Source organism: Oenanthe melanoleuca, chromosome 20 (assembly GCF_029582105.1).
Source record: "Oenanthe melanoleuca isolate GR-GAL-2019-014 chromosome 20, OMel1.0, whole genome shotgun sequence".
Classification (NCBI taxonomy): Eukaryota; Metazoa; Chordata; class Aves; order Passeriformes; family Muscicapidae; genus Oenanthe; species Oenanthe melanoleuca.
Genome location: NC_079353.1, coordinates 6050952 through 6078860, shown reverse-complemented (window position 1 = coordinate 6078860; position 27909 = coordinate 6050952). Strand labels below are relative to the sequence as shown.

At 51.3% G+C, this 27909-nt stretch overlaps 2 protein-coding genes across 3 annotated transcripts in view; both read left to right on the top strand.

The window, feature by feature from the left end:
- Nucleotides 1-15834, top strand: part of LOC130261471 (peroxidasin homolog) — a 44853-nt gene extending 29019 nt beyond the window's left edge. Inside the window, exons 12-23 of the mRNA XM_056507760.1 lie at nt 634-792; nt 3291-3403; nt 4683-4839; nt 6382-6490; nt 7230-7387; nt 8632-10135; nt 10583-10717; nt 11253-11461; nt 12320-12434; nt 12771-12864; nt 13110-13227; nt 14530-15834. Of these exons, the coding sequence (XP_056363735.1) occupies nt 634-792; nt 3291-3403; nt 4683-4839; nt 6382-6490; nt 7230-7387; nt 8632-10135; nt 10583-10717; nt 11253-11461; nt 12320-12434; nt 12771-12864; nt 13110-13205 (2849 nt within the window). The 3' untranslated portion in view covers nt 13206-13227; nt 14530-15834. The remainder of the gene's footprint in view (nt 1-633; nt 793-3290; nt 3404-4682; nt 4840-6381; nt 6491-7229; nt 7388-8631; nt 10136-10582; nt 10718-11252; nt 11462-12319; nt 12435-12770; nt 12865-13109; nt 13228-14529) is intronic.
- A 2019-nt stretch (nt 15835-17853) lies between these two features.
- SRMS (src-related kinase lacking C-terminal regulatory tyrosine and N-terminal myristylation sites) lies at nt 17854-26229 on the top strand. 2 transcript variants are annotated; one of them, XM_056507689.1, is made up of 8 exons: nt 17854-18378; nt 21131-21252; nt 22125-22291; nt 23157-23295; nt 23764-23922; nt 24805-24986; nt 25134-25290; nt 25636-26229. In XM_056507689.1, the coding sequence occupies exons 1-8, from the start codon at nt 18023-18025 to the stop codon at nt 25827-25829; spliced, it is 1476 nt and encodes a 491-aa protein (XP_056363664.1). In that variant the 5' UTR covers nt 17854-18022; the 3' UTR covers nt 25830-26229. The 2 variants fall into 2 exon arrangements, with proteins under 2 accessions (XP_056363664.1, XP_056363665.1); XM_056507690.1 differs by having other exon boundaries at nt 17856-18114.
- Nucleotides 26230-27909: the final 1680 nt, after the last annotated feature.

The following is a 27909-nucleotide window of genomic DNA, read 5'->3' as shown; positions in this document are numbered from 1 at the left end:
AGTTAGAAACACAGGTAATGAAGAAATTCCCCCTCTTGGTTCAACTCCTTTTTAAGCCTCCCTGCTTGCTAGTTGTGTCTAATACACAAGAAAGTGTCTTGGGAAGGTGTTTTGGGAAGGTGTTTTGGGAAGGTGTCTTGGGAAGGTGTTTTGGGAAGGTGTTTTGGGAAGGTGTCTTGGGAAGGTGTCTTGGGAAGGCGTCTTTGGAAGGCGTCTTGGGAAGGCGTCTTGGGAAGGTGTTTTGGGAAGGTGTCTTGGGAAGGTGTTTTGGGAAGGTGTCTTGGGAAGGTGTTTTGGGAAGGTGTTTTGGGAAGGTGTTTTGGGGAGGTGTCTTGGGAAGATGTCTTGGGAAGATGTCTTGGGAAGGTGTCTTGGGAAGGTGTTTTGGGAAGGTGTCTTGGGAAAGCATCTTGGGAAGGCGTCTTGTCCTTGATTCCCATAAGAAGCAGGATCAGAACTGTCCCTCAGGAATTTGTCTCGTGGGAGAAGTGCTGGAGCTAGGAAACAATACAACGACACACCAGCAGCCTCCAGAGCCGCGAACAGACACGAAGCGCGCGCCAAAGCAGAACTCACTCTGGACCCGCGGGATGGGGACCGAGGGAGGGAACTAACGAGCTGCTCGTTCCCCAGGCGGGCCCCTGCCCAGCGACCGGCGGCACAGCGTGCTGTCCACGGGCACGCTGCGCGTGGGGCGCGTGGCCCTGCACGACCACGGGCAGTACGAGTGCCACGCCATCAGCGCCATCGGCGTCGCCACCCGCGCCGTGCAGCTCTCGGTGACCCCGCGAGGTGAGCTGGGCACGAGGGCAGGCTGGGACAGCCCTTTGGGTGTGGGGTAAACAGCTGTCACTGTTGGGGTGGGCACGACATACAAATTGACACACTACGTTTCAGAAGGCTAATGTACCATTTATTACAACAGCATCTTGTCTTTTATACCCTCTGCAAAGTTTACACTTTGTTCATTGGTTACAATAGATCAACGTAACGTTCATTGGTGTAAAACCATCTACAGCTCTGTTTTTTACAAGACTTTTCTAAAAATACTTTTCCCAGCTGCAGGTTTTCTTTCCCGCCTATCCCCTTCCCTTCCCTTCCCTTCCCTTCCCTTCCCTTCCCTTCCCTTCCCTTCCCTTCCCTTCCCTTCCCTTCCCTTCCCTTCCCTTCCCTTCCCTGAAACTTCCCAACCCTTCCCTGAAACTTCCCTTCCCTTCCCTGAAACTTCCCTTCCCTTCCCTTCCCTTCCCTTCCCTTCCCTTCCCTTCCCTTCCCTTCCCTTCCCTTCCCTTCCCTTCCCTTCCCTTCCCTTCCCTTCCCTTCCCTTCCCTTCCCTTCCCTTCCCTTCCCTTCCCTTCCCTTCCCTTCCCTTCCCTTCCCTTCCCTTCCCTTCCCTTCCCTTCCCTTCCCTTCCCTTCCCTTCCCTTCCCTTCCCTTCCCTTCCCTTCCCTTCCCTTCCCTTTCCCTTCCCTTCCCTTCCCTTCCCTTCCCTTCCCTTCCCTTCCCTTCCCTTCCCTTCCCTTCCCTTCCCTCCCCTCCCCTCCCCTCCCCTTCCCCTCCCTCCCCTCCCTCCCCTCCCCTCCCCTCCCCTCCCCTCCCCTCCCTCCCTCCCCTCCCTTCCCCTCCCTCCCCTCCCCTTCCCTCCCCTCCCCTCCCCTCCCCTCCCCTTCCCCTCCCTCCCCTCCCCTCCCTCCCCTTCCCCTCCCCTCCCCTCCCCCCCCTCCCGATTTTTTTGTGTTTGGGCTTAGTTGTTTATTAAATCTTATTTATAGTACAGAGTTCTTCAGCATTTCTGGCTAAGAGCTAAAAGCGAGCAAAATGGAGGTAGAACCTTTAAAAAAGGTTTTTGAAAGCTAAACAGTGTAATGAAAAGCTAACATATTATTTATACTTGTGACTTGCACTGCAGCTTTAACTAAATAAAACTACTACTTGAAATTATGAAAAAGGAAGAAGGAACAAAAAGGAAGAAAGAGACAATACTTAAGAACCTCCATTTTGTTTTATACTTATTACTATATTCTAAAAACTTGAAATTTTAAATCTTTCACTATGTGATGTCACACATTTTATTCAGCTACATACCTGTGATTCTAACTCAAATTTGGAAGCCTTCTCTAAGGTTTCAAATCAAAAGTAGTGTTCCCCTGGGGGTTAGTGTCAGAAAGCACAGAAAGTTTAAAACTCCCAGGCTTTTGGGTTTCAGCATCCTGGGAACAGAAATCCAGCCACAAGGGCTCCATCAGCTGGTGGGAAATGTGAGAGAGGTTTCCTGAGTGCCACGGTTTGTAAATTGGAATAAGCTGCTGCAGTTTGGTAATTGTCCTCGAGAAAATTGCTTTGGTAAAGGAAAAACTGGATAATTTTGGGAAAAAAAGTGTGCTAATTAAATTCTTACTAAGATATAGATATTCTTTATTTTTTTTTTTTTTTCCATTTTAAAATTGTATTTCCTATAGAATTAATTGTAAAATTATTTTTCAAACAGAACATTCTGCAAAACATACTTCCTTCTAGCAAACATATAATCTGAACCTTGATATATTTGTCTTACCAGGCATTCCCTACCAGGTCATAGGTTCAATCTAAATTTAGATTTTCTAAAATCAAGATTCTGTAAAACACAAATCACATGGAGATACTTTTGCTTAATTAAAGCCCAATTTCTTCTTTTTTTTTCCTTATTTTTGAAGCTTTTTCTTAATTGTCTTTCTTTTTCCTCATAAATTATTCTTCTAAATAAGCAAACTTCCCTTCTTGTTCACAAACAGGGCAGGGTTTTACTAATGACAGTCTGGAGGGAAGGAAACTCTCTAGAAGCATGAAATTAGTGAAGCTTCTAGCACAGAATTCACAGAACGTTTTAAGATCAGCAAGATCAATATAATTACTTAATCTGGCCTGACTAGCACTTTGAGAGAGCCTCCAATAATTCCTGAAGCAAGTTATGATCCCTGTTTCAGCTGGAGCATCTTTTCTAAAGTGCCTTTGAATTCAGGACTTTAAATGATGGAGCACATTCCTGTGTAATTGCCCCAAGTAGAGGTGCAGAGGAGCAGAAAATAATGAACATAAATTACATAAATTACATAAATTACATAAATTTATGGACAGAGGCAGTGAGACAGAGAGCACAGGGTGAGCTGCTGCCCCTCTGCAGAGCCCTTGCACGAGCAGCAGCTCAGCAGCTCTGCTTTTCCCATGCCGAGATGTTTTTTCACACAGATATTTTTCTATTTTCCTTGATGCATTTTTCTCCCCAGTGACTTTTTTCTCCCTGTGCTGCACAGTGATCCCGGTGTTCCTTCATCCCCCCCAAGACCTGGTGGCAGAGACAGGCCAGGACGTTTCCATTTCCTGCGCTGCCCAGGGAGACCCTCGCCCCACCATAACCTGGGTCAAGGTACGTGGTGACTTCACATCACTGGGGCAGGATTAAACAACTTGCCCCCTCAACACCTCTCCCAGCCTTATGAGTTTTGCACTACATATGGATAAAGACCAACATTTCCTCTGATTTGAGGTTTTTAAGAGAACGTTGCAGTTCCTCAGACCCAAAGCCTTTGCAGCAAATAGTCTCCTGTTCTTCCTTCCAAAAGAGACACATGAAGCCAGTGACATTACAGGATGATAGAGATACTTGATTGACCATCCCTGGGAAAAAAACCAAAACAAAACAAAACCCTGAATTTTTTTTTTTTTCTAAGTGGTTCATCGTTATATCCAGAATTTCTGCTGATGGTATTGGATGAAGCTTGTTGGCTCCAGCTTTGATGGGGCAAAGCCACAATCCCTCAAAATCACACAGCAGCCTGCTGCTCTTTCCAATTCATTAGATGAATTTCTTCTGACTTTTTTCCTGCTGTTCTGTAGTACAAGACTTGGGACCTTCCCTTGTTACCTTTGAGCACAGTCAGGCACAGAAAATGCTTGAGCTGCACTTTCCCCACAAAAGCCTGCTGGGAAGTGAACCAGCTTTCTTTCTTTCTTTGCAGCTTTCTGTGGGCTCAACCAACAGTGGGAGCAGAGGGAAAGGGCCTGAGAAGGCAGCAGAACAAGCTTTAGGTTGTGGCAGGGCAGCAGAAAAACGTTAAGAAGCAGGAGAATGAAAAAATAAAACCTGAAGTCCCTTCTGCCCCCAGCCAGGCTGAGATGTTGGGTTTGAGTGATGCTGTCAGAGCCAGCAAAAGATGAGATCTACAGATCAAAGCCAGCAAAAATCCATCAGCTTCAGGTTGTCCTAAAACTGAGAACAACATTTTAACTTATTCAGTGCCATGAAACTTCTGTGAGGACATCAGGGTCTGGGACTCGTTCCAGCCAGCCTGTCTGTGTGGGGTGTCTGTGTGGGATGTTTTATGGGGTGTCTGTGTGGGGTGTCCTGTGGGGTGTCTATATGGGGTGTCTGTGTGGGGTGTCCTGTGGGGTGTCTGTGTGGTGTGGGGTGTCCTGTGGGTACCACCTGGCCTGGCCAGGGGCAGGAGCTGAGCTCCTCACCATGGTTCCACCAGGACCAGGTGTCCTTGAACGCTCTCTGGTTCCTCTAGAAGAGCAATGCTAACATCTGGTGGCCACATTTGTTCATCACATCCATCCCTGGGTTTGCTGAGCAGGCTGAAGGCTGGGCTGGTGGGAAGCTTCCCGAGCTCTGACACAGCTTCTCTCTTTTGATGGCTCAACAGGAGGGCATCCAGATCACAGAGAGTGGCAAGTTCCACATCAGCCAGGATGGGACCCTCTCCATTCAGGACCTGGGTGTGGCTGACCAGGGCAGATACGAGTGCATAGCAAGGAACCCCTTTGGCTTCACCTCGAGTGCTATGCAGCTCACCATCACTGGTACTGTGTCCCCCTGGGCCTTCTCTGGCTCCCCTGGAAGGAGGTGCTGTGCTCTGTTCACAGCTGCACTTTGAGCAATAATTATGTGAGAAATGATTTCTTCAGCTTCTTTGCAGCCAGGTCCCTTGGATTGGAGTCACCCCAGCACCTCCCGGCTGCCCCTGGCTGTTTGCTCAGCTGAGCTGCAGTTGCTCCCTGCAAAGCCAAAGGTGTTGTCTTAAACCTCCTCCTGCAAGCCCAGCTGTTCAGTGTCCTTGTAGTTATAGCCTCTGCTGGGAGGGAGAAACTTATTAAAATGTGCCAACCTGCTCACAAATCATCATCTGACCAAAACCTCACACACCAAGGAAGGGAGGAGCACAACAACATTGTCGCTGCAAATACAGGGGTTTAAATGTCTGCTCTGTCATAGAATCATAGAATCACAGAATCAGTAAGGCTGGGAAGGCCCTCCAAGATCATCAAATCCAGCCTTAGACCATGCACCACTCTTGGGAATGGGAGTTAAGCCTGGTTTTCAATCTCCTGCTCTGTGTGTTAGGGCAGCTGCAATGAACCAGGAGGAGTAGCTCTCCTCTGCTGGTCAATCCAGAGGTCAGGAGTGGAAATTGTACCTCTTAGAGGGTAAGAAAACTGGCAAAGGAAAAGGAAATCAAAGGCAAACAAAAAAGTTTAAAATATAAGTAAGGAGCTGTTCCAGCAATAGCCAGAGTGGATAGTGAGTCGCTTATTAGATAAATTTAGTAACATTTTCCATACAGGGGTTGTAAGCAAGGAGCTGAAAATTATCAGAAATGTCTTTGTTGTTTGAAATAATTCCTGAGATGATTTCTGTGGTTTATTCTTGATTGGTGCCTCATTCACCAGCTGGCTGTAGCATAGACCAGTAGCCAACTGGGAACTGGTTTGTTCAGCTGTGACAAAGGCCCTGCCTTAAAAAATGCATCCTGTAGTTATCTTAAACTTTACTTCTGAAGCTATTCCAACAACAACTTTGGTACTTTTGATTTTAAATGATGTAGCAGATGTGTTAACATAAGTTTGAACTATTATTATCATAAATATCTACTAATTACTACCAATAATTAGTAAGTAAAGTGTTCTACAAACAGAAAATTAATGTATGAGCAATATATTTAAATTAATTTCATGAATTTGAGAAGCACCTTTGTAGGAAGAAGATATATTATTTTGGATTAACTCACTGTGATTTTTAACCACTAACCAAAATAGACTTTTTTTTGCAAAGCTGTACAGGAGAAAACTTTGAATGTGTCCCCACAGACATCTCCTGAAAAAGTCACCTTCTTTCTCAGGCAGCTCACATTCTTCAGAATATCTGTCTTCAAAAATAAATCCATGGTGTTCATATTGCAAACGGAAAAAACGCGGTTTGTTCTGCACTGAGGTCACTCTGGAGCTGGTGCTCAGATTTTCATGAGCTGGGAGGGACAATTAATATCAAAGCAAATGGAGGCAAATTGAGGCAAATTGAGGCAAATTGAGGCAAATTGTCTTGCTGTTTCTTTGTGCTTTGGGCAGCCACGGACGTGGGTCGGAGCGGGGACACGTTTGTGGCCACGTCGCTGCGCGAGGCCATCAGCAGCGTGGACCACGCCATCAACTCCACACGGACTGAGCTCTTCAGCAGGTAAGTGTGGCAAGTGCCTCGAGCAGAAAAATGATGAAAAACCCCACAAGAAATGAAGCTTTCTCAAAGCTCGTTTTACCCCTGGCAACCCGCAAAGGAAAGTCACGAGTTTCGAGTGCTGGAGGTTGAAGCTGCACCGTGTAGGATGTGATAGAGCTTCCCAACAGATCTGGGATTCTGGAAAAATGAGACACACGAGCATCATCTCTTATGTCATTTCTATCTGCATTTTGTCAGCTGGAGTTGGTTCTGGAGATAGTGAGTAGAAAGGAAAATAATCAGAGTAGTCATTTTATGAATACAAGTGACTTTGTGGAGGGTGAGCAGAAATAATAATATAAAAATTCCATCCGTTTCCTCAATAAAAAATAAATTCTCGAGTGAATATGATTCCCTCCTTTTCTGGTCCAATATATGTTTTTATTGGAAGGATGGATAGTTTGTATTAAGCCATAAACCCTCTGGGTTTCAGCTGTTGAAAAGTGAAAAAATAAATTGCTATCATAGAAAAACCCAGAGAAACTGAAGGAATTAAATATGTGCATTTTCCTGGGGAAAAATATCCTTTCTTTAATCATCTACAATGTGCAGGCAAGCCACGTTGGTGTTATGCAGTAATTTGGGGGTCAAGCACTAGACCAGTTTAGAGCCTGACTCTGGCTGCTTGTAGGGTCTCACTGCCCTGAGCAGAGTTGATTAATTTTAATGATCCTGCATCACTTTTAATTCCTGGAATCAGGCGCCCCAAGACTCCCAATGACCTCCTGGCTCTGTTCCGCTACCCGAGGGACCCCTACACCCTCGAGACAGCCAGGGCAGGGGAGATCTTTGAAAGAACCCTGCAGCTGATCCAGGAGCACGTGCAGCAAGGGCTGATTGTGGACATGAATGTCACAGGTAGGAGAGATTTCATTTCCCTTCTTGATTTTCTGCACAGGATGAAATGAAAACAATGATGTGTAGACATCCAGGAAGTTAAAAAATGTGCAGTGGTGTATCAAAAATCCTGATAAATGTTTGGTATATCAAGAAATGTGTTGTCTAGGTGGCAATTCTTTCCATATCTCATGTTTTATTTAACAGCTAAAGGGCTGGTCTTTTTTTCACTGAACCAAGGAGAATGTTTTAATTCCCTGTTCTGGTAAAAGTTTCTTAGATGGCTATAAAAGCCCTATTACTGAAAAAATATTGACCATCTAACTGATAAAGGACTATCCTTGTGGGTCTGAAGTTCAGACCCTCAACAGCAAGGCCTGAGATGTTTCCTGCCCTCCAAATGGCAATGAGTGCTGTGAACTGTGAGGTTTTTTGGTGCTATTACAGAGGAAGTGGGATATCCCTTTTCTGTCTCTACTCCTTTGACCACTTAGCTACAAACTCAGGTAAGTGCCACCAACTCAGGTTCCTTTTATTGAGGTAAGATAGCAAACAACGAAGCAATGTAACACCAAAAATACCTAATAAGGTCCAATCATGCAGCAGCTGCACCCCAAAACTTCCTGCCTGGCACTTCCTTGATCTACAGCAGACATTCCCAAACACTGTGTGCTTCTACCTATACGTGTGATTCATCATGTAGCAGGCATGTGTGTTTGGAGCCTGTAAATATTTTTTCCTGCCTGGATGTGTTCCAGGGTGCGAGGAGTCTCTCTCCAGGCAGCAGGTCTGGTCTGGGCTGGTTGGACAGCCAGCCTCTGCTCCTCATTGCCCTGTCAGCATCCACACAATGCAGCATCATTCAGCGCTTTCACATGGTGCAGCAGTGCCCTGGCAGTCACCCACGGCTTCCTGCCGCTCGTCACGTAGAGCTTGGGTGGGTGATGGACTCGTGGTGGCAGCAATAACCCAGGGAGCCAAAAAAACCCCAAGAATAGGGACCAAGACCACCCCCACTGGCTCTGCCAGTCACAACATTTCTGGTTTTCAGCCCTGTGCTGTTAAACTCTTTTCTCTTTCCTTTTTGCTTTGTGGGCTTGATGTGCTTCCTTTGTTTGCCATAAATTCCACAGCAGCACCATGCTCAGACACCTGGCCATCCCATGCCCATCTGACAGGGGTTTTCACACAGTGCCTTCCATGGGACACTGGGGATCAGGAGGCTCAGGTGATGCTGAGCTGGTGCTCTGCCCTTCCCTCTGCAGGCTATCGCTACAATGACCTGGTGTCCCCTCACTACCTGGCCATGATCGCCAACCTGTCGGGCTGCTCCGCGCACCGCCGCACGCCCAACTGCTCCGACATCTGCTTCCACCAGAAGTACAGGACCCACGACGGCTCCTGCAACAACCTCCAGCACCCCATGTGGGGTGCATCCCTCACAGCCTTCCAGAGGCTCCTCAAACCCGCCTACCAGAACGGATTTAACCTCCCCCGAGGGTTTTCCTTGGCAGAAGACGCCAGGGATCTGCCCCTTCCTCTACCTCGCCTTGTCTCCACGGCCATGATCGGGACCGAGACCATCACCCCCGATGACCAGTTCACGCACATGCTCATGCAGTGGGGCCAGTTCCTGGACCACGACATGGACCAGACGGTGGCAGCCATCAGCATGTCCCGTTTCTCAGACGGAGCCCCTTGCAGCGAGGTGTGCAGCAACGACCCTCCCTGCTTCTCCATCACGGTCCCCGCCAACGACCCCCGCGTGCGGAACGGGCGCTGCATGTTCTTTGTGCGCTCCAGCCCCGTGTGCGGCAGCGGGATGACCTCCCTGCTGATGAACTCTGTCTATGCCAGGGAGCAGATCAACCACCTGACATCCTACATCGACGCCTCCAACGTTTACGGCAGCACGGAGCAGGAATCGCGGGAGCTGCGCGATCTGAGCGGCCAGAAAGGGCTGCTGAAGCGAGGGCAAGTTGTGCCCAGCTCGGGGAAGCACCTCCTTCCCTTTGCCGTGGGGCCACCCACGGAGTGCATGAGGGATGAGAACGAGAGCCCCGTGCCGTGCTTCCTGGCGGGAGACCACCGTGCCAACGAGCAGCTGGGGCTCACGGCCATGCACACGCTGTGGTTCAGGGAGCACAACCGCGTCGCCGCGGAGCTGGCCGCGCTCAACCCGCACTGGGACGGGGACCTCCTGTACCACGAGGCACGGAAGATTGTGGGTGCTCAGATGCAGCACATCACCTATGCCCAGTGGCTGCCCAAGGTCCTCGGGGAGGCTGGGATGAAGATGCTGGGTGAGTACAAAGGCTACGACCCCAACGTCAACGCGGGGATCCTCAACGCCTTTGCCACGGCCGCCTTCCGCTTCGGGCACACCTTGATCAACCCCATCCTGTACCGGCTGAACGAGACCTTCCAGCCCATCCAGCAAGGCCACATCCCCCTGCACAAGGCCTTCTTCTCCCCTTTCAGGATCATGCAGGAAGGGGGGATCGACCCCCTCCTCCGTGGGCTGTTTGGGGTTCCGGGGAAAATGCGGGTGCCCTCTGAACTCCTCAACATGGAGCTGACGGAGAAACTCTTCTCCATGGCACACTCTGTGTCACTGGACTTGGCTGCTATCAACATCCAGAGAGGGCGAGACCACGGCATCCCACCCTACAACGACTTCAGGGTCTTCTGCAACCTCTCCTCTGTGCAGGAGTTTGAGGACCTCCGGAATGAGATAAAGAACTTGGAGATCAGAGAAAAGCTCAGGAGGTACTGTAACCTGGATGTGGAAGGATCAAAATTACTGGAGACCAGTCAGTGAAAAGTTCCTGCTTCTTCCAGTACACCCATGGAATAACCTTCCCAGATATTGCCCCCCACAGATGTAAGATAGGGTAATAACTGTGGTTTAACAATGGGCTTAGGCAAATGAGGTTTCTCCAAGTGATCAGTCTGGTTCTGGGTGGAATGCTGTCAGGCACTGCTGTGGTGGAGTTTGGCAGCAGATTGAACCTTGGAGCTATTTTCCAGTCAGACTAAACTGCGTCCTATCTGCCCTGGCTGCCTTGTCGAAGGCAGGTCTTTATCCAATTGTCTTTTAGATAAAACCATTCAAAATATTGTCCAGATGAGTTCATGACATACAAATTTCTATTATCACCACTCTTTGAGACCCTCTTAACTTTTTGGTTTTTTTAAATCTCTGTTATCCTGCAGTTTATATGGAACTACCAAAAATATTGACCTGTTTCCAGCACTGATGGTGGAGGATCTTGTTCCTGGAACCAGAGTGGGACCAACACTGATGTGCCTGTTAACGACTCAGTTCAGAAGGCTGAGGGATGGAGACAGGTATTGCCATTGGAATCATCCAAATCCTTTGGTATTCTTTTTGGGAGGTTTTTTGTCTTACAGGAAGAAGCAGAATCTGTAATTTTTTGTTATTTATTGTCTTATGATATGAGAAACAGTGTTCTCTGTCCAGTGTATTTGCAAAAAAACAATTGTCACAATTACTGTCAAGGCGTCCTTTCTTGATTTAATGATTTTCATTTCACTACAGTACACTGTGAATCATTGAGGACGTTCCCAATACCTCATGAAAATCCCAGACAATGTCCACAGGAGCTTCTATCTAATCCCTGTTTGTTGCTTGTGTGAATGAGACACCTTTGCCTGGTGATGCACTTAGGGCAGGAGCATGGGGGTTTGTGGGCTCAGGAAAAGCCATCTGTGTTTGCAGCTCCCTGACACCAGGGCAGACGCTCATTTTGAGGGGTGTGGGTGCTGCCACACAGATGTCAGGGAGCTCTTCTTCCTCTCCCAGCCTCACTCACTCATTCACTCACCCACTGCTGAGTCAGGCTGTGATTACACCCCACTGCAGATTTTGGTATGAGAACCCCGGAGTCTTCACGCCAGCGCAGCTGACTCAGATCAGACAGGCGTCCCTGGCCCGTGTCATCTGTGACAACAGTGACCACATCCAGCAGCTGCAGAGAGATGTGTTCCAGGTGGCATCATACCTGCAGGGCATGGTCAGCTGTGAGGAGATTCCTGCCGTGGACCTTCGCCTGTGGCAGGACTGTTGTGAGGGTAAGGAGAGGGATGCTCTGGCACTGACTGATGTGGGCATCACCCTGGGTGGCACTTATCACATGCCACAGCAGATTTTATGAAATTGTAGCTGATTCCTGGCTGCACTGAGACCCTTGTGTTGGCAAATGGGTGCAAAGAGAACTGAATATAGGAATGGAATGGAATGGAATGGAATGGAATGGAATGGAATGGAATGGAATGGAATGGAATGGAATAGAATAGAATAGAATAGAATAGAATAGAATAGAATAGAATAGAATAGAATAGAATAGAATAGAATAGAATAGAATAGAATAGAATAGAATATTTCAGTTGTAAAGGACCTGCAGCAATCATCCTGTCCTGACTAATTCAGGGCTGATCAAAAGTTAAAGCAAATTATTAATTATGGCTTAATTATTATTATAACCAAATGCTTCTTAAACCCTGAGAGGTTTGGGACATTGGCCATCTGTCTAGGAAGCCTGTTAACTCTGTTAGCTTCTTTTAATCTATCTGAAAGTGCACTTCACTGAAGGTTTTAGTCTCTGGCTGAGGGAGAGACTAAAATAGGACATGATCCCCAGCATGTGCCACTTCACTGATTCGTTTGGGAGCCTATATCTCTGCCATTAAACCTCAGATGCTGCCATGGTCCCTCTGGGCTGCATTCTGGTTCAGATGTCCATTTGGGAGATGGTAATCTCTGAGTGATGCACGCCCTTTTCCACACCTTCGTTGCCTCCTTCCCTCTGGCCCACGAGATGTGTGCAGGGTGGATGGTGCAGGAGGGCAGTGCTGCCTTGTGCTGCTGCAGTTCACACAGTCCTGCTTTGAGCACCAGTGCTCACTGCAGGCTTTCCCTTCCCTCCCCAGACTGCCGGACTCGAGGGCAGTTCAGGGCTCTTTCGCAGCGCTTCCGAACCAAGAGGTCTCCTGGCTTCAGCTACCCAGAGGAGAACCCTGCAAAGCACAAGCCTGCCTTGCCCAGGTGTAGTATCACCCCTTCCACCTCCATTTTATGAAGCAGAAGTTTTAATAACTCAGTCCACCCAGGCCTCTGAATCTGGTGCTTTGCAGAGGTCTGGGGTCAGGGGTGGATCAGTAGAGAGATGCTGAGCTCAGCCAGTCCTCCACACTTCAGTGCAGAGCCCAACTCTGGTGTGTAAATACCTGGGCTAAGGGGCTCTTTGGCTGGCATCTCTTGGCAGCTGAATCTGCAGTTGGGACCTTCCCTTTGATGCTCACTTGGAGAAGGCAAAATGATTCCCTCACCGAGGAAACTGCTGTTTGCATAACCCCTTTCACTTTTTATCCCTGACCCCAGAGACGAGGCACCTTCTCCAAACTCTTCCTCCAGAGAGAATCTCGAGTCCCTTGTGGCTGAACTGCAGAAGACAGTCACTTCCCTACGGAAACAGGTAAAACTTGGTGCCCCAATGTTCATGGAGTCATGAACCTCAGCGAAGAAAACTTGAGCCAGCATTTTCTTCTTGTATTTGGGACAGGTTAAATATTGTCTGTACAGTGGTGCAGACTCCTTGCATTTGGGACAGGTTAAAGATTATCTGTGCAGTGGTGCAGACTCCTTGCATTTGGGACAGGTTAAATATTGTCTGTGCAGTGGTGCAGACTCCTCTCAGAGCTGCTGCTTTCTCACCCCCAGGTGAATGCACTAGAGAGCCAGCTCAGGTGGCACCACAGGAACTCCAGCACACGTGGACAGGACAGGAAGACTGGGGATAAACGGAGGAAAAGATGACCATGTTGTCTCCTTGTGTAAGGTCAGTGTGTTTATTCTGGGCTGGGACCCCACAGGGTCAGCGTGGGGCACACCTCAGCAGTGTTCCCATGCAGGGAGGAGTGGAGCAGGGAGGTGATGAATGGGACATGAGGTAATAGACTTAAATGCAGCAGGTTAGACACTCGTTTCTGCTGGTGATGATTAGTGACTCACTGGAATGGGCTGTCTGGGGACCTGGTGGTGGCGTATCCATTCCTGGAGGTCCTTCAAGAACTGGTTTGGCAAAGATGGGGAAAGACATAAGTATAGGATGGACCAGGTGGATTGGGTGAGGTCTCTTGGGCCTATTCTCCTGGGACTCTGGGTAGGTTTATTCTAACAACATTTAATGTCATAACCCCAAATCCAACAGCCTCGGAAGGACCTTTGTGGGGAGGGATATCACAAAGCTCAGTGATGGGGTGGATGGACTGGTTCCTCCCCAGGGAACAAGGACATCTGGGCAGATGGAGCAATCCATCATTTGCTTACAAACTGGCAGAGAGTTCCCCCTGCCCATCTGAGTCACTGTGCTCCTCACTCCTGAAGGCAGCAGTCCTCTGTTTGCTGAGCCCAAGGCAGGGCAGCACAGCTGTGAGGTGCCTGTGTAAAGTCCCTGTGTAAAGTCCTGTCAGCCCCTGCCAGCCTGGGGACTCCCACTGCCACTCAGCAGTGACACAGTCCTGGGCAGAACTCCAGTCCAGGTGTTCATGGGCACGGGGAACAGCCTGGGCTCCCTTCTCCTGCTTCCCATGGAGATCCCTGCAGCCTTGCCAGAGAGGCTGAACAGCTCCCTGGCAGCTGCCAGTCTGGAGAAGATGGTGAATGGGTTTTATATGTTGAAAATGATTACTTCAGGGACAGGAGCAGAGGAGTTTTGAGAAGTGCAGTTCTGCCATGCAGTCAGTACTAGGGGGAGCGCTCATTCTCTGGAAGTTAGATTAAAGGATGGGGCAAGTGAAGGCTGGTCTGTGCTGATAAACACAGCAAAAAGCAGAAAGACAAAGCCTGGAGGCTGGCCAGGCTGTTTATCAGCATGATTTGGTGTTCTGGTCTTTACAGATTTTCCACTCAAACCGTGACACTGCTTCAGAAATGTGACAGAGTGCAGTGTGATATATGAATTGGCTTTTCCTTGCCATTGTTTCAGATCCTTGTTGAGGCTTGGGTTTACAGGGTCCCTTAAAAGTGTTACTGTGGGTTTAAAGGTTTTCCTGCCCCAGACCTGCCAAGCACTTACAAACAGCTCACTCTGCCCCCAGCTGCTCCTACAGGGCTTTTCTGCTTTCTTGTGCCATTTCAGGTGCCCTGTGACCTGCACTCCTGCTGTCCACCAGCCAGTCCAACCCACCCCTGCAGGGCTCAGAGCCCCCATGAGACCCCCTGATGCTGTGCCTGCTCTCACACCTCCTGTACCACTCCCTGCCCCAGGACCACTGTGCTTGCCTGGATTGAACCCTCTGCACTGACTGTCTACAAAGCCCTCAGCCCTTGGACCCTTCCTGCCCTGTCAGCCTCCCAGGGATGGGCTCTGCCCTCAATGGTGACAGCCCAGAGTCTGCCAAGGTGCCTCTTTCCTCCACAGCTCCCAGGAAATAGAGACAAATTGAAGCTGCTTCAATGCCACTATTCTGTTCTGCTTCTCTTCCCATGCACTGCTGTCATCACCCACTAACCCTTGTCTGCACTGTCCCATGGACACCCATCCAAAACAATTCATTGAAAGGCTAGACCTTTCTCAAATTCACTGTGGTGCCAGGAAACATCTGGAGAAATCAGTAGAAAAAGAAGATAAATAAACGTGAAGCCCAGGAGAAACCTCAGCGATCTTCTGATGCCATCAAAAGAGCAAGAGGACCCTCAGGGCTGGATGTTTCAGGATGGGGTGCCACCCTCCATCTCCAGCTGTACTTTGCCAGTTGTTGGTGACAAGTGGCACATCCCATGACCCCAGAGTCATGTACCATTCCTCAAGACCATTTTCCTCAGCATGACCTGCGTTCTCCAACTTCCCTCCTCTTTAAGGGCTTAATTTGAATTATGTTCCTCTTCCTTTGTTTTTTTCCCTCCAAAGAGGCTCTTTGCTGGAAGATGTATTCCGAGTGTGAACGTAACAGGACCTGGAACAGAACCTCAGCTAATTAGGTGTAATGGGTGCTCTCATTAGTGGAGGGGAGCTGCTGGTTTCTGTCAATTAGGCTGGGAGGCCACGCTGTGGTGTTTGACACGCGGGTGGATGCAAAGTGCTGTTTGTGTTTTTGGCTCCCTGGTGCTCTGCAGCCAAGCCAGGGCTGTGCAGGCAGCTCTGCTGCTTTTGGTGCTCTCTGGTGCTAGAACTGAAGTCCCTGTGTACTCACCACAACCCCAAGTGGTTTTTAATACATCCTTGTAAGCTGGTCACAGGGACTGAAGAGAAAATACTTGATCCATCAGATATCTGTGTCTACCTTATCTTTATCACTTTTCTTGCATCCTCCCACTTTCTTTCCCACAGCACAAGGACCAGAAACTTCTACAAACATGCTTTTTCTTCTTTAACTTTTTCTAGGTGTTTTGTAGTACCAAAAAGGGATTCAAAGCAGCAGGGATGCTCCTGGAACTGAATAGGAAAATAATAATAATAATAAAAAAAGATACTAGAAAAAGGTTGTGGTTTATCATCTCTTTCCTGGCACAGGGCTGAGCTGTGAGTGTGTGTCCTGTGCAGACAGAGGTTTGCAGGGATGAGTCTGTGCTCTGCATGTCTGGTAGGCTCAGCTCAGAGGCAGTATTTAGTCCTCAGGGATGTCATTTGGAAGTACTCTTTCATTTAGGTGCAAATCAAGATCCGAAGCCGTGTGTGTTAGAAATCAGCTGTGCTCGTCTATCGCTGGTACCACTGGAGGATCTAATCTGGCAAAGGTCAGTAAAGGTAAATCAGTCCACAGTCTCCTCCTGCAGAACAGAAGTTCAGTGAGACCTCTTTCAAAACAGTGAGGCACAAACATTCCCTGCTGGATCTGATCAGATCTGTTTCAGGGCATAAGCAGGCAGCCCCTTCTGCTCCTGATGGAGTGTGATGTGAGCAGCACACTTGTCACAGGGGCTGCAGAAGGACAGCAGAGGGGGTGTCCCTTCCTTTTGGTTTGCAAACCCTTCTATGCTCCATCCTCAGTTCCCCTCCTCATGCTGAAATGAGAAAAATGCACAGAGGCTTTGCACATCCCTGTGTGGCACCGGGGCTGAGGCTGAGCTGGGCAGGGGGCAGACCTTGGGGGACTTACCCATACATTCAGGTGCTACTTGGGTGAGGAGGGAGCAGAATATTTTATGAAAGACTCCCTTTCTTCCCAGTTCTCACCAGTTCAGGAATGCACAGGGCATGCTGAGGAACTCTCTGTACTCCTGCCCTCTGCCCTGGGCATCTCTGCCAGGGAGAGGGTGAGGAAATCGCTGAGTCCAAAACCCAGACAAGGAAATCCTTTTGCAATTTTTTTGACCATCATGGAACACCCAGGATGCAGGATGTCTAGAGCTGCTGACCCAAGGGTGGGTCCAGCTTGTTCCTCATACTCCACATGGTTGCAGTTGGCAGCCCAGACTTCTACAATTAATTTTTCATATTTCTTTTTAAGCAGCCTCTCTCAAATCCCAACTACACACCCAAAATGAGCTACACAGACCAACTGCAAGCAGAGGAGGATCAAAATAATGGGCTCAAGGCCAGGAGTGGAGTTGCCAGGCACAAAACTCTCACTAATTAGATGGAACAGTTAAATGACAAAGTCCAGGAAGGGGCTGGGGGGTTGGAGTTGGGGTTTCTCAGAGCAATCTTCAGGTGGCCCAAAGTGCAGATGGAAGATGTGAGGGGGTAATCTGTGTCCTTTGGCTGATGGCAGTGGGTGGTGGGATTTGGGAGGGGGGCTGGAGCATGTCAGTGTCTGAGTGTGACCAGGGAAGTGTGGCTGTGCTGAGACAGTGGGAGATGGGGTTGCATTCCAGGGCTTGGCCGTGGATGCCATGCAAGCACCTGAGGCTGATTCAGGCCCTGCATCAGGCAAAGATCTCCTGACTCTGAGGGGGTCCCATCTCTGGGGGAAGCTGAGTGAGCACCAGAAACTGGTGGATCTGGGATTTGAATTCCCTAGCAATGCCCTGCAACAGGGAATTGGTGTGAGGAAGCAAATGCTTTAGTGGGGTAACTCTAAGAGGTCATTGTAGACCAAAGGAAGAAATGATCTTGTGTTATAAGCCCCTCAATATCCACCCAGGAAATATCCAAACACTTCAGATCTCTTCTAAGGTTATTTCCTCAATTCTGTTTTAACTCTCCCACATTTGTGGATGTAATTAATGTCCTGTGGAAAAAAAATATCCTCCCACACAAGTGAGATGAAGACCATTAACTGGAGTCAGCCACTTGTGACAAGAGCTGCTTGAAGAACAGAGAGCTGTGTTTATGGTGCTCTGGTAAGAAGCAAAGAGCACACTTTAAAATAATGATTAAATGGAACAACAGCCGTTCTGCTTCTTCGAGAGCAGCTCCAGCTGTGCCTGTCTCCCAGATGTGCCCGTGGGTCTGAGCGTGGGACTCCTGCCTGCAGACTCGTCCCGCCTGCAGACTGGTCTCACCAGACGAACCAGTTTCACTTTCAGAAATAGGAAGTCGGCCGGGAAGGGCCGGCGATCGCCCAGACGCGCGCGGCAGCGCGGGCCGGCAGGATGCGCTCCCCGGCCGGCGGCAGCGCCGCACCCCCGCCTCCCCCGGCACCCCGGAGCGCGGCGGCGTAGCCCCCGCACCCACCGCGTCCCCGGGCATGGAGCAGTTCGTCAGGAAGCGCCTGACCTTCCTGACATCCTTCTGGAACAAGCTCCGTCCCCGCTCCGTCACGGAGAGCTGCTCGCTGGGGTATCTTGGCTCTGATTCCGTTTCGCTGAACTCGGAGGCGACTTCCATTTCCTTCATCCCCAAGTCGTCTCTCTGTATCGCTTTGTACGCTTTCACAGCCCGCAGCGCCGAGGAGCTGAGCATAAGCGCAGGGGACAAACTGCGTGTCCTCAGAGAGGAGGGCGAGTATGTGCTGGCCCGGCGGCTGCTGGGGGAGCCGGCCACGGGCTACGTCCCGGCTGCCTACGTGGCCAACCTGAGCCAGGGCACCTCCGCTCACCGCCCGTGAGTATCCCCGGCTCTGGATCCGCGGGGGATGGAGGCTGGGCTGGGGCAGCGCATCCCCGCGCAGGGAGCGGCAGCTCAGCTGCACAGCCGCGGGCAGCACCAGAGCCTCGGCCCCTCTGTGGCCACGAGCGGCGCTGGGACTGAGCGGGGATCTGCCCTGCCCTGCCCTGCCCTGCCCTGCCCTGGGCATCGCTGCGCTGCAGCCCCTGCAGCCCCTGCAGCTCGGGGTGGCCGCGGGCTGGAGGTGTTGGGCGCAGGAAGCGAGATTTGGGGGATGCGCCAGCGGGGAGAGATGCCTGCGCCCCTTCCTGGCTGCATCACTCTCGCATGGGATGGGATGGGATGGAATGGAATGGAATGGAATGGAATGGAATGGAATGGAATGGAATGGAATGGAATGGAATGGAATGGAATGGAATGGAATGGACTCTGGGATGGGGTTGTAGTGTGATGGTGAGCACGGGTGCAAAGGCTCCTGCTTGTTCCCGTCTGCTCTCCCTCTTGTCCTGCGTTAAAGGGGAGCCAGCAGGAAGGGAGGGAACTGGGGAACCTGTACGTGAGCCCTGCCAGCTCCAGAGGGCTTGGGAGCACGGGAAGAAGCGTTTTGGGTTGGTACCTGCCAGGAAGCCCAGAGCTCTGTAGGGCCAGCTGTTGCTGCCACCCTGCTTGCCCAGGGGCTTCCTCCCGGCCGGTGCCTCTCCCAGACGACAGGGAGCTCGGGGGATGTCTCAGCCCTCTGGCAGCTGGGAAAGCCCAGGCTCCTCGTTGCATAAGGCAGCCTGGTCCCGACACGTCGGGCAAAGCGCCCCGAGACACTTCTGTTCCCTCTCTACCCATCCCTGAGTCACACCGAGGGCGGGCAGGGCGGGCGTGGCACCCTGGACACCCCCCGCGCTCGCCCTGCGCCGAGTGGGGTAAAGGAGAGAGCGGGAGGAGCCCGGGAAGGGTCCCCGATGAGCAGGTGGGATGGGAGAGACCCCCTGGCTGTGCTCTGAAAAGGCGAATCCGGTCTGGTTGGGCTGTGCTGGGACCACGCGGTGTGGACCGTGGGGTCGGCTCCCTGCATGTCCCACGGCAGGGAGAGTTGGACAGGCTACAGCAGAGCATGCAGCACACACACAAGAGTGTGTACACGTGTGAGTGTGCACGTGTGTGTGTGCATGTACCTCTGTGTGTGTGTGTACATGTGTGTGTATCTGTATGTGTATGTGTATGCACTTGTGTGTGTACATATGTGAGAGTGTACATGTGTGTGTGTGTGTACATGTGTGTGTGCTTGTATGTACATATGTGTACCTGTGTATGTGTACCTGTGTGTGTACCTGTGTGTACCTGTGTATGTGTACCTGTGTGTGTACCTCTGAGTGTACCTGTGTTTGTGCCTGTGTGTACATGTGTGTACCTGTGTGTGTACCTGTGTGTACTTGTGTGTGTGTACGTGTATGTGTACCTGTGTGTTTGTGCCTGTGTGTGTACATCTGTGTACCTGTGTGTGTACATCTGTGTACCTGTGTGTGTGTACATCTGTGTGTGTACATGTGTGTACCTGTATGTACATGTGTATACCTGTGTGTGAACCTCTGTGTGTGTACATCTGTGTGTGTACATGTGTGTACCTGTGTGTGCACATGTGTATGTCTGTGTGTACATGTGAGAGCACCAGCCGTGCGCAGCTGGTGCCCCTGAGGACGGGACAAGGGCGATGCCCTGGGCGGGCAGGCGGCAGGATCGTGCCCGGCTTCCCAGCGCAGCGAGCCGAGAGCACAGACTCGGCGGAGCCGCAGCGCCGAGCCGGCCGCTAATTTGCTCACCCCATCACATATAATTTCCTGCGCGGCTTCTCAGACGCTGGTGATCCCAGCTAATGACGAAACTTTGGCTTCTCACGTCCTGGCTGCCTTAGGCTGGATGGAGCTGAATCTTCCTGTGCATCCCCTTTCCTTACGGGAATTCAGTGATGAATCTCGGTGATGTGACACAGAAAAGGGGTTTGGCTGGGTCCTCCCCTACACCTCCCCAAACAGCACTGCCACGGCTGGAGCAGCAAAAGGCAATTGCCAGACATGTTTTCATTGATGCCATTTGCTCATGGGCTCAGAGCTGGCTCTGCCCATGAGCTGCAGGTCAAGAAGTGCAAAGGGATCCTGTGCCTGCAGATGTTGCTCTCACGGCAGAACACAGGGACAACCTCACCAGAGCACTTTCCACACCGCACAGGGGGCTGGTGCTTTATTTACCACAGGCTGTCAGTCCAAGAGTATAAATCTCATGGGTTTGGGATGGAGCTGAGACATGGACAGCTTGATACAGCAGTGTCCAGGCACTGGTGGGGGAAATACCCCATGCCTGGCAGAGCTCAGTGCCTGGCTGGATGAGGCTGAGCAGCCTGGGCTAGTGGAAGGTGTCCCTGCCCATGGCAGGAGGGGTTCAGTGAGATCAGTTTTAGGGTCCCTTCCAGCCCAACCATTCTGGGATTCTCAGATTCTGTGAAAAGGTCTGCAGGCAGTGAGCTGCAATAAACTGCAGAAGTGCCTGTAAAACCCACCCAATGGAACAGCCCTGGTGCAGGCAGCCACATCTGCAGGTTTTGAGCCATGTTCTAGCCACCATGCACTCGGTGGCTGTAGGAATGAGCCCAGAGTGGGAGCCCAGCAGCTGCTCCCCCTCTCTGGCTCAGGAGGGGTGGGATCCCCTGAAATCTGTGCAGCATCCCCTTGCCCTGCTCTGACCCCTCTGCTCTGCTCCCCAGCTGGTACTTCAGCAAGATCAGCCGAAACGAAGCGGAGCAGCTCCTCCTCTCTCCTCCCAACCAGCACGGCTCCTTCCTCGTCCGGGACAGCGAGAGCAGCAAGGGAGAATACTCTCTCTCAGGTGACCTTGTGGCAACTATCCAGATAAAATTAGCACCGGGAAAGGAAGCAGGCTGTTCCTTAGGGGCAGCTCCTGGCTTGCTTAGCATGGAGGGAAAAACATGGGAATAAGTTTAAAGCACTTTTTTTGAAGGGAATGGGCTGCTTTCTGAGGGCAAGGGGAAAGTTTACAGAGCAGGGATGGATTGTTGAATCACTGTGGCAAAGGAAAGTGCATGGCTCCTGTCTGGGGTATGAAAGCCATAAACATTTCACTGCAGCTTAATGATGGTTTGGTGGCATGAACTCCCAGGATTTCATTCCAGCAGCTTTTGTCATCTGAGGGTTGTTTAAAAATGCTGCCACTCCATATTGCCAGGGCCTGGGCTGCTCCCATGTACTGAAATCTGAATTCAGGGGGTTTTGGACCAGGCAGTGCCATTATGATCTGGTTCTACCCTCAAAAAAGTAATCCTAGGAAATTCATGGCAAACTCTGCATCCCACCATCAGCCCCTGAGCTGTGGGAGTCACAGCTGCCCCTGGTTTATCCTTTTTGAGCAACTCTGCTCTTCTCTGAGCAGTCCATGGTGGAATTATGGCTGACAATAAAGCCTATTAATTATCCCTGATAATAAAGCATCACCTCTCTGGTCCAAAGAAGCCTGGCTCACAATGGCCAGGAGCCCCCTGGGCCAGGAGTCCCCTGGGCCAGGAGGTGGGAGCAGAAGAGAGGTGGGGAGTGGGATGAACCAGTCCAGGGGAGAGTCGTGTTCCTTTAGCTTGATTCAAAAATTCTGAATCTTCAAAGGAGAGAGGGTGGAGTCAGCAGGAAGGTGGGGATGGGCTGATCTTTGCACGAGTTGAGTTTTCCCCAACCTGGGCTTCCCCACAGTGCGCAACCACGCCAAGGTGAGCCACTTCCGAATCTGCAAGAGCCCCCGGGGCAGCCTCTACATCCAGAAGGGACACCCCTTCCCCAGCATGGAGGAGCTGCTCGCCTTCTACACGGAGCACTGGAAGGTCATCCAGAGCCCCCTGCTGCAGCCCTGCAGCCCCGCGGTGCGTTCAGCCAGCCCCGCTCCCCGGCTCGGCACGGCAAGGAAAGGGAAACGGGAATTACAGATAATTCATCTGGCCGTTTGGGTTTGCAGCCTATTAAACTAGATTTAAAGCCCATCATTAGTATAGCTGCCAGCATCACCTTTGATCAGCTATGTTAAGGCTGGGCATGGCCTTGAAAATACATTTAGATGTATTTTTGACACACCAAAATGCACAGAATTGTGTTGTCCATCTCAAAGACTAGAAACCAAGCTGTTACAATCTCCAATATAGATTCTGGAAATACCTGTGTTCCCATTTTTTTCCTGAGAATATAAGACAAAACATACGGCTTTTATAAAGTTTTCATACCAATTAGTGCAGCGCTCATAAGTCTAATTACAGTATTAATCCCAAATTGCCAACTCATTTCCTGATTAGGGTTCCATCCACTGATTATGACTTAGAAATAGCAATTAACCATGTGAATAATCCAAGAGGGAAATTGAAAGGTGTGGGATAAAAGAAATGTTTAATGAGCTAAAGTCTAAATCACTCATAATATGAATAATATGAATTCACTCATTTTTATTTATTGGTGGAGATGGAGAAAAGCCACTTTGGGGTCTGATGAGGAGTGAATTATGACCTGAACTCCTGGTATTCATGTGGTCTCCAAAGCAGGGCTCAGGCAGAGGGTGCCCCGTGTGTTTGTGAACACTGCGGGAAGGGCAGCGCTCAGGCTCGGCCCTGGCTGGTGGAGCACCATGGACATGGATCACCATGTCCTGCCCTCTGTGGGCTCCAGGGGCTGGTGCAGGCTCCACAGCAGGCCCTGCCAGGCTGGCTGGTGCGAGTGTGCCATCCCATGTCCATGTGGCAGACTCCCCCCGAGAGGGACGGCTGGGAGCGCCCGCGCTGGGAGTTCACCCTGCGGAGGAAGCTGGGAGAGGGATACTTCGGAGAGGTGTGGGAAGGGCTGTGGAGGAACTCCGTGCCCGTGGCCATCAAGATCATTAAAGGTACGTGGGGAATCAGATCTAACAGCAGCCAGCTGAGTCTCTTGTTCACTGCCATTATCATTGACCCTCCTGGATTTCCTCACCCTCTTGGCCACTGGGACTGTTTTATCAGGCAAACTGCAGTAGGACCTGGTGAGGAGCCACTGGGATATTTCTGTGCACAAACCTAAACTTGGTCTGCATCCCTATAAAATGGCTCCAGCCAGTGGTGTGTGATAAGTGACATCACATCAAATCAAATGGGTTTGTGATACATCAAGTCCTGATAGGACTATGATCCTGAAAAAGGGACCCAAAGCCCCATGGAAAACATCTCCTTGGCTCTGAGACACAGGTGGAGACCTGAGCTTTGGGAGCAGGGATGGTCTGTGAGGAGGTAAAAAAGGTCCTCATCCCAGTGAGGCACTGAGATCCCACAGTCTACATGAGAAAGTGGCTCACAAGGGCTGTGTTGGCTTTCTCCCACAGCTGACATGAAAGCAGAAGACTTCACCAAGGAGATTCAGAACCTGAAGCGCCTGAGGCACGAGAAGCTGATCCAGCTGCACGCCGTGTGCTCCCTGGAGGAGCCCGTGTACATCATCACCGAGCTCATGCGCAAAGGAAACCTCCACAGCTACCTCAACAGTGAGTCTGGGCTGGCCCCACGGCATGAGGGATCCTGGGTCACTGCACAGGGCCTCAGAGTGGCCCTGTGGATCTGAATGGGGACCCTAAGAGAGTGCTAGCCTGGTTTCTGTCCTGTTTGATCCGTGGTAATGCACAGCAATCCATGCTGTTGGTGGAGATGGTCTTGGGGTCACAAAATCTGGCGTGATTCTTTAGGTGTCCATGTGGGCTGGGTCTGTATGACCCCCTGGGAGCCCAAATCCACTGGTAGGGACCTTTATCCCTCCTGCACCTACCCATGGTCTGCCAGCTCCCACCAGTGCACAGAATCTCACTGCCATGTTTGGGGAATCCTCCTTCTTTGGGAATGGAACAGCCTAACCTCCCCACGGGCTGGTGCGTGTGCAGAGCTCATAACATGCCATGGACCACTCTTCACCCAGTTTAATTTTCTTGGCCTTTCTTTTCCTGACCCATCACAATCAGTCTTGAAAGGAAACAAAACAAGCCGCTCCCACCAAGACCTGTTTTTCTGCAGGGTACTCCCCCTCCCACCCACACTGACCTTGTTTCTGGAGGAGCTGGAGCTCACAGGTACAACAGGCTGAGAGGCCTGCAGGGAGATTTGCATGGCAGAAGGCCACCCTTGGCTTTGAACAAGCCATGGACATCTGTGACCTCGGTGCTCTTCACAGCCCACCTGTCCCATGCCTGAGGAGCACGTGGCTGTGCTGAACTTCCCACACAGCACAAGCAGGACAGTTAGGCAGGAGCACAAATTTGGGGTTTTACATGTTCCCCATGTCCCACACTGCCAGCACAGGGTCTCCTTCCAAACCAGAGCACCCAAAATTGATGTTGGTGGATTGCCCCCAATGCTTGGATTGTCTGGATTAACAGGTCCTGAAGGAAAGTCCCTGGGCACCTCCCACCTGCTCAACATCGCCTGCCAAGTGGCGGATGGGATGAGGTACCTGGAGGAGAAGCACATTGTCCACCGAGATCTGGCAGCCAGAAACATCCTGGTTGGAGAGGAACTCACCTGCAAAATCGCTGATTTCGGACTTGCCCGGCTCCTCAAGGTCAGTCCAGGGGATGCTGCAGTCCCTCCCTCCACCACTTGAGCCCATAAAGCTGTCCCGTGATGGAGACATCCATTCCCTGCCATCCCCAAAAGCCGTGTCTGTGCTCACCCCACCCCTCACGTCCTGCCTCCCATTGCTTTGCAGGATGACATTTACTCCACCAGCAGCAGCACTAAAATCCCGGTGAAGTGGACGGCCCCCGAGGCAGCCAACTACCGCACCTACTCCCTCAAGTCCGACGTCTGGTCCTATGGGATTCTGCTCTACGAAGTCTTCACCTATGGACAGATCCCATACGAAGGTAGGGCTGTTCCCCACTCCTGCTGGGCAGCTTGCCCACGGTCCCCAAAAGCCAGAGGGTCACGAATTGTTATATTATAAGGGATATGGAAGCAGCTCCTGGAGCATGAGCAGGTTATTGTGCACTTAGGGGATGGCTTAGAGGGGTATTCAGTGGTTGCAGAGAGGGTGCAGGAGCTGGGGGCAGGAAGGTGGTCTGGATCTCCCAGATCCTCTTGTCTACCACTCCTCTGACAGAGGGACACCATTTCACAGCACCACCAGTGACATCTTGGCCACTGCTGGTGTACCTTCAGGGCATCCTTTGTGGCCATCAGACTCAAGCACATCCTCTCCTTCCTTGCAGGAATGACAAACCAAGAAACCGTGCGGCAAATCACCAGGGGCTACCGCCTCCCCCGGCCCAGCCCCTGCCCCCCCGAGATCTACAGCATCATGCTGGAGTGCTGGAGCGGCAACACGGAGGAGCGCCCCACCTTCCTGGCCCTGCGGGAGAAGCTGGGCTTCATCTACAGGCGGCTGCTCAGCTCCCTCTCCTGAGGGACCCTCCCCACATCCTCCCGCACAAGCCCTTCCCTCCGGGCCAGCTCTTGCCAACAAGTTCCTTCCTTCTGGCTTGCCCTCTGACAGGGCAAGGAAAGCACATCCCCCAGAAAGCAGCCTGTGGTCCCTCTCGGTCAGGGTGCAGGGAGGTGGCCAAGGGAGAAAGCAATAAGTTGTGGAGAGCTCGGTGCCAGCGCTTGGCTGTGTAACAGTTTGGGAAAGCCCCATGGAGGCATCACTCAAAGTTTACATCTTCATTCACTCGGTAGGGTGGGAGGTCCCTGCTGCTCCCCACACAAACGTGAAGGTTTTCAGTTCATGTTCAACTGTGGCTCTGCTTGATTTATCTGGTAGTGTGTGTTCGGTGTATTTATCAATAAATGTGTGTGCACCCACCCACAGGAGTCCTTGCAGGGTGTTGCTGGATGCTCCCCCCTCAGCAGGCTGCTCCACTCCCTCCAGGAATTGTGGAAGGGCTTGGGTTGGAAGGGCCCTAAAGCTCATCTTGTTCCAACCCCCCTGGCATGGACAGGGCCACCTTCCACTAGAGCAGGTCGCTCCAAGCCCTGTCCAGCCTGGATGTGTGAATGCTTCCAGGGATGGGTTCAAGGAACCCACCTAGGATAGATTCAAGGAATCACTGATCTGCAACCAGTCCCACTATTGCAACCACAGATAAAACCACTCTTGTGTCTCTTTGGACTCTAGTCACCCAAGTACCCCTGTGTGCCTCTGCCACCCCTTTCCCAGGCAGCAGCCCCACATACCCCAAGGTCTCTGCACAGTCAGCTCCTGACCGGGCTGCTCTGCTCTGGATCCTTGTCTCACTCACCATCATGTGGCTAATCCAAAAATATGAATGTCAGTGTTCTAATATTGAATGCCTCCTTATCCCAGGTGCAGGCAGCAAAGGGAAAACCCTGCATCACCCTGCTTTGCTCTTTATCCCATCCATGGGGCAAGCCCCACCACCCCCAGCTCCTCCCTAATCCCAGGATATGGCATTGCAGGGGGACCTCCTGAGCCAGGGCAGAGTTTGCCCTGCTAAGTCCCCATTGCCCCCTGCCCATGAACACTCCCAGAGGCCAGGCTGTCCTTGGCAGCACTGGAAGGACACGTGGAAAACAGGAATTGGAGCAGTGCCAAAGCTCCAGGATGGTGCAGGCAGGGGCAGCCCGAGTGGGGCTAACCCTGTTGGAGCCCTAACACATTTGTGGCACTGGTGGCAGGAGCAGACAGGCTGTGGGTGAAAGGCAACTGGCAGAGGTTTAGAATTCCTCCTGACAAGCCCATTTTGCCCCTTTGCAGGTGACCAGTGGGACTGAGCCAACAGCAACGTTGGAATTTATAAAGTTAATAAAGTTTATGCAACACTCCCCATGCCTGGGCAGCGCCCGTGCTGTGCAGAACAGCAGATACAAGTCTGGCTGTTGGCTGAGCAAGTCTCCAAGCACGAGGGGCCTGGAAAGGGGAGGCAGGAATGTGGTTTAGGGGTGGGATGAAGCCTGCTCTGTTCATGTCCACAGAGCTGCAGCCCTGTCCTGGGAAGGCAGCAGCTCCTGGTCAGAGTGTTCCAGATGGAAAAAGCAACACGTTGGGTTTGGACATGGTTGCAGGAGGAAATCCTCTCCTTGCACAAACATTTTGCAGCCTGATCAAACACCTGAGCAGAGAGCACACCTAGGTACAGCCCAGGTGCTCTCCTGCAGGAAAGTAAATTCTGAAGCCACATCCAGCAGGTGGAGGGTGACGGCACCTGAGGAAGGGCAGGGACACACCTGGAGCAGGCACGGAGGGGCTGCTGCACCACTGAACCACAGAATGGTTTGGGTTGGAAGGAACGTTCCAGATCACCTTGTTCCAGCCCCCTGCCACAGGCAGGGACACTTTCCACAGATCAGGCTGCTCAAATAGCAATAAGGACAGTAAATCTGCAGGTCTGGCTGCCACCAGATGGAGCTCAAAAATAAGCAGGAGGAGAAGGGTGTGAGTGGGGTGATGGGGCTGCTGTAGGGCACACTGTCCATGGTGGGGTACCTGGAGATGCCAGGAGGGCTGGCAGGGCAGCAACCCATCA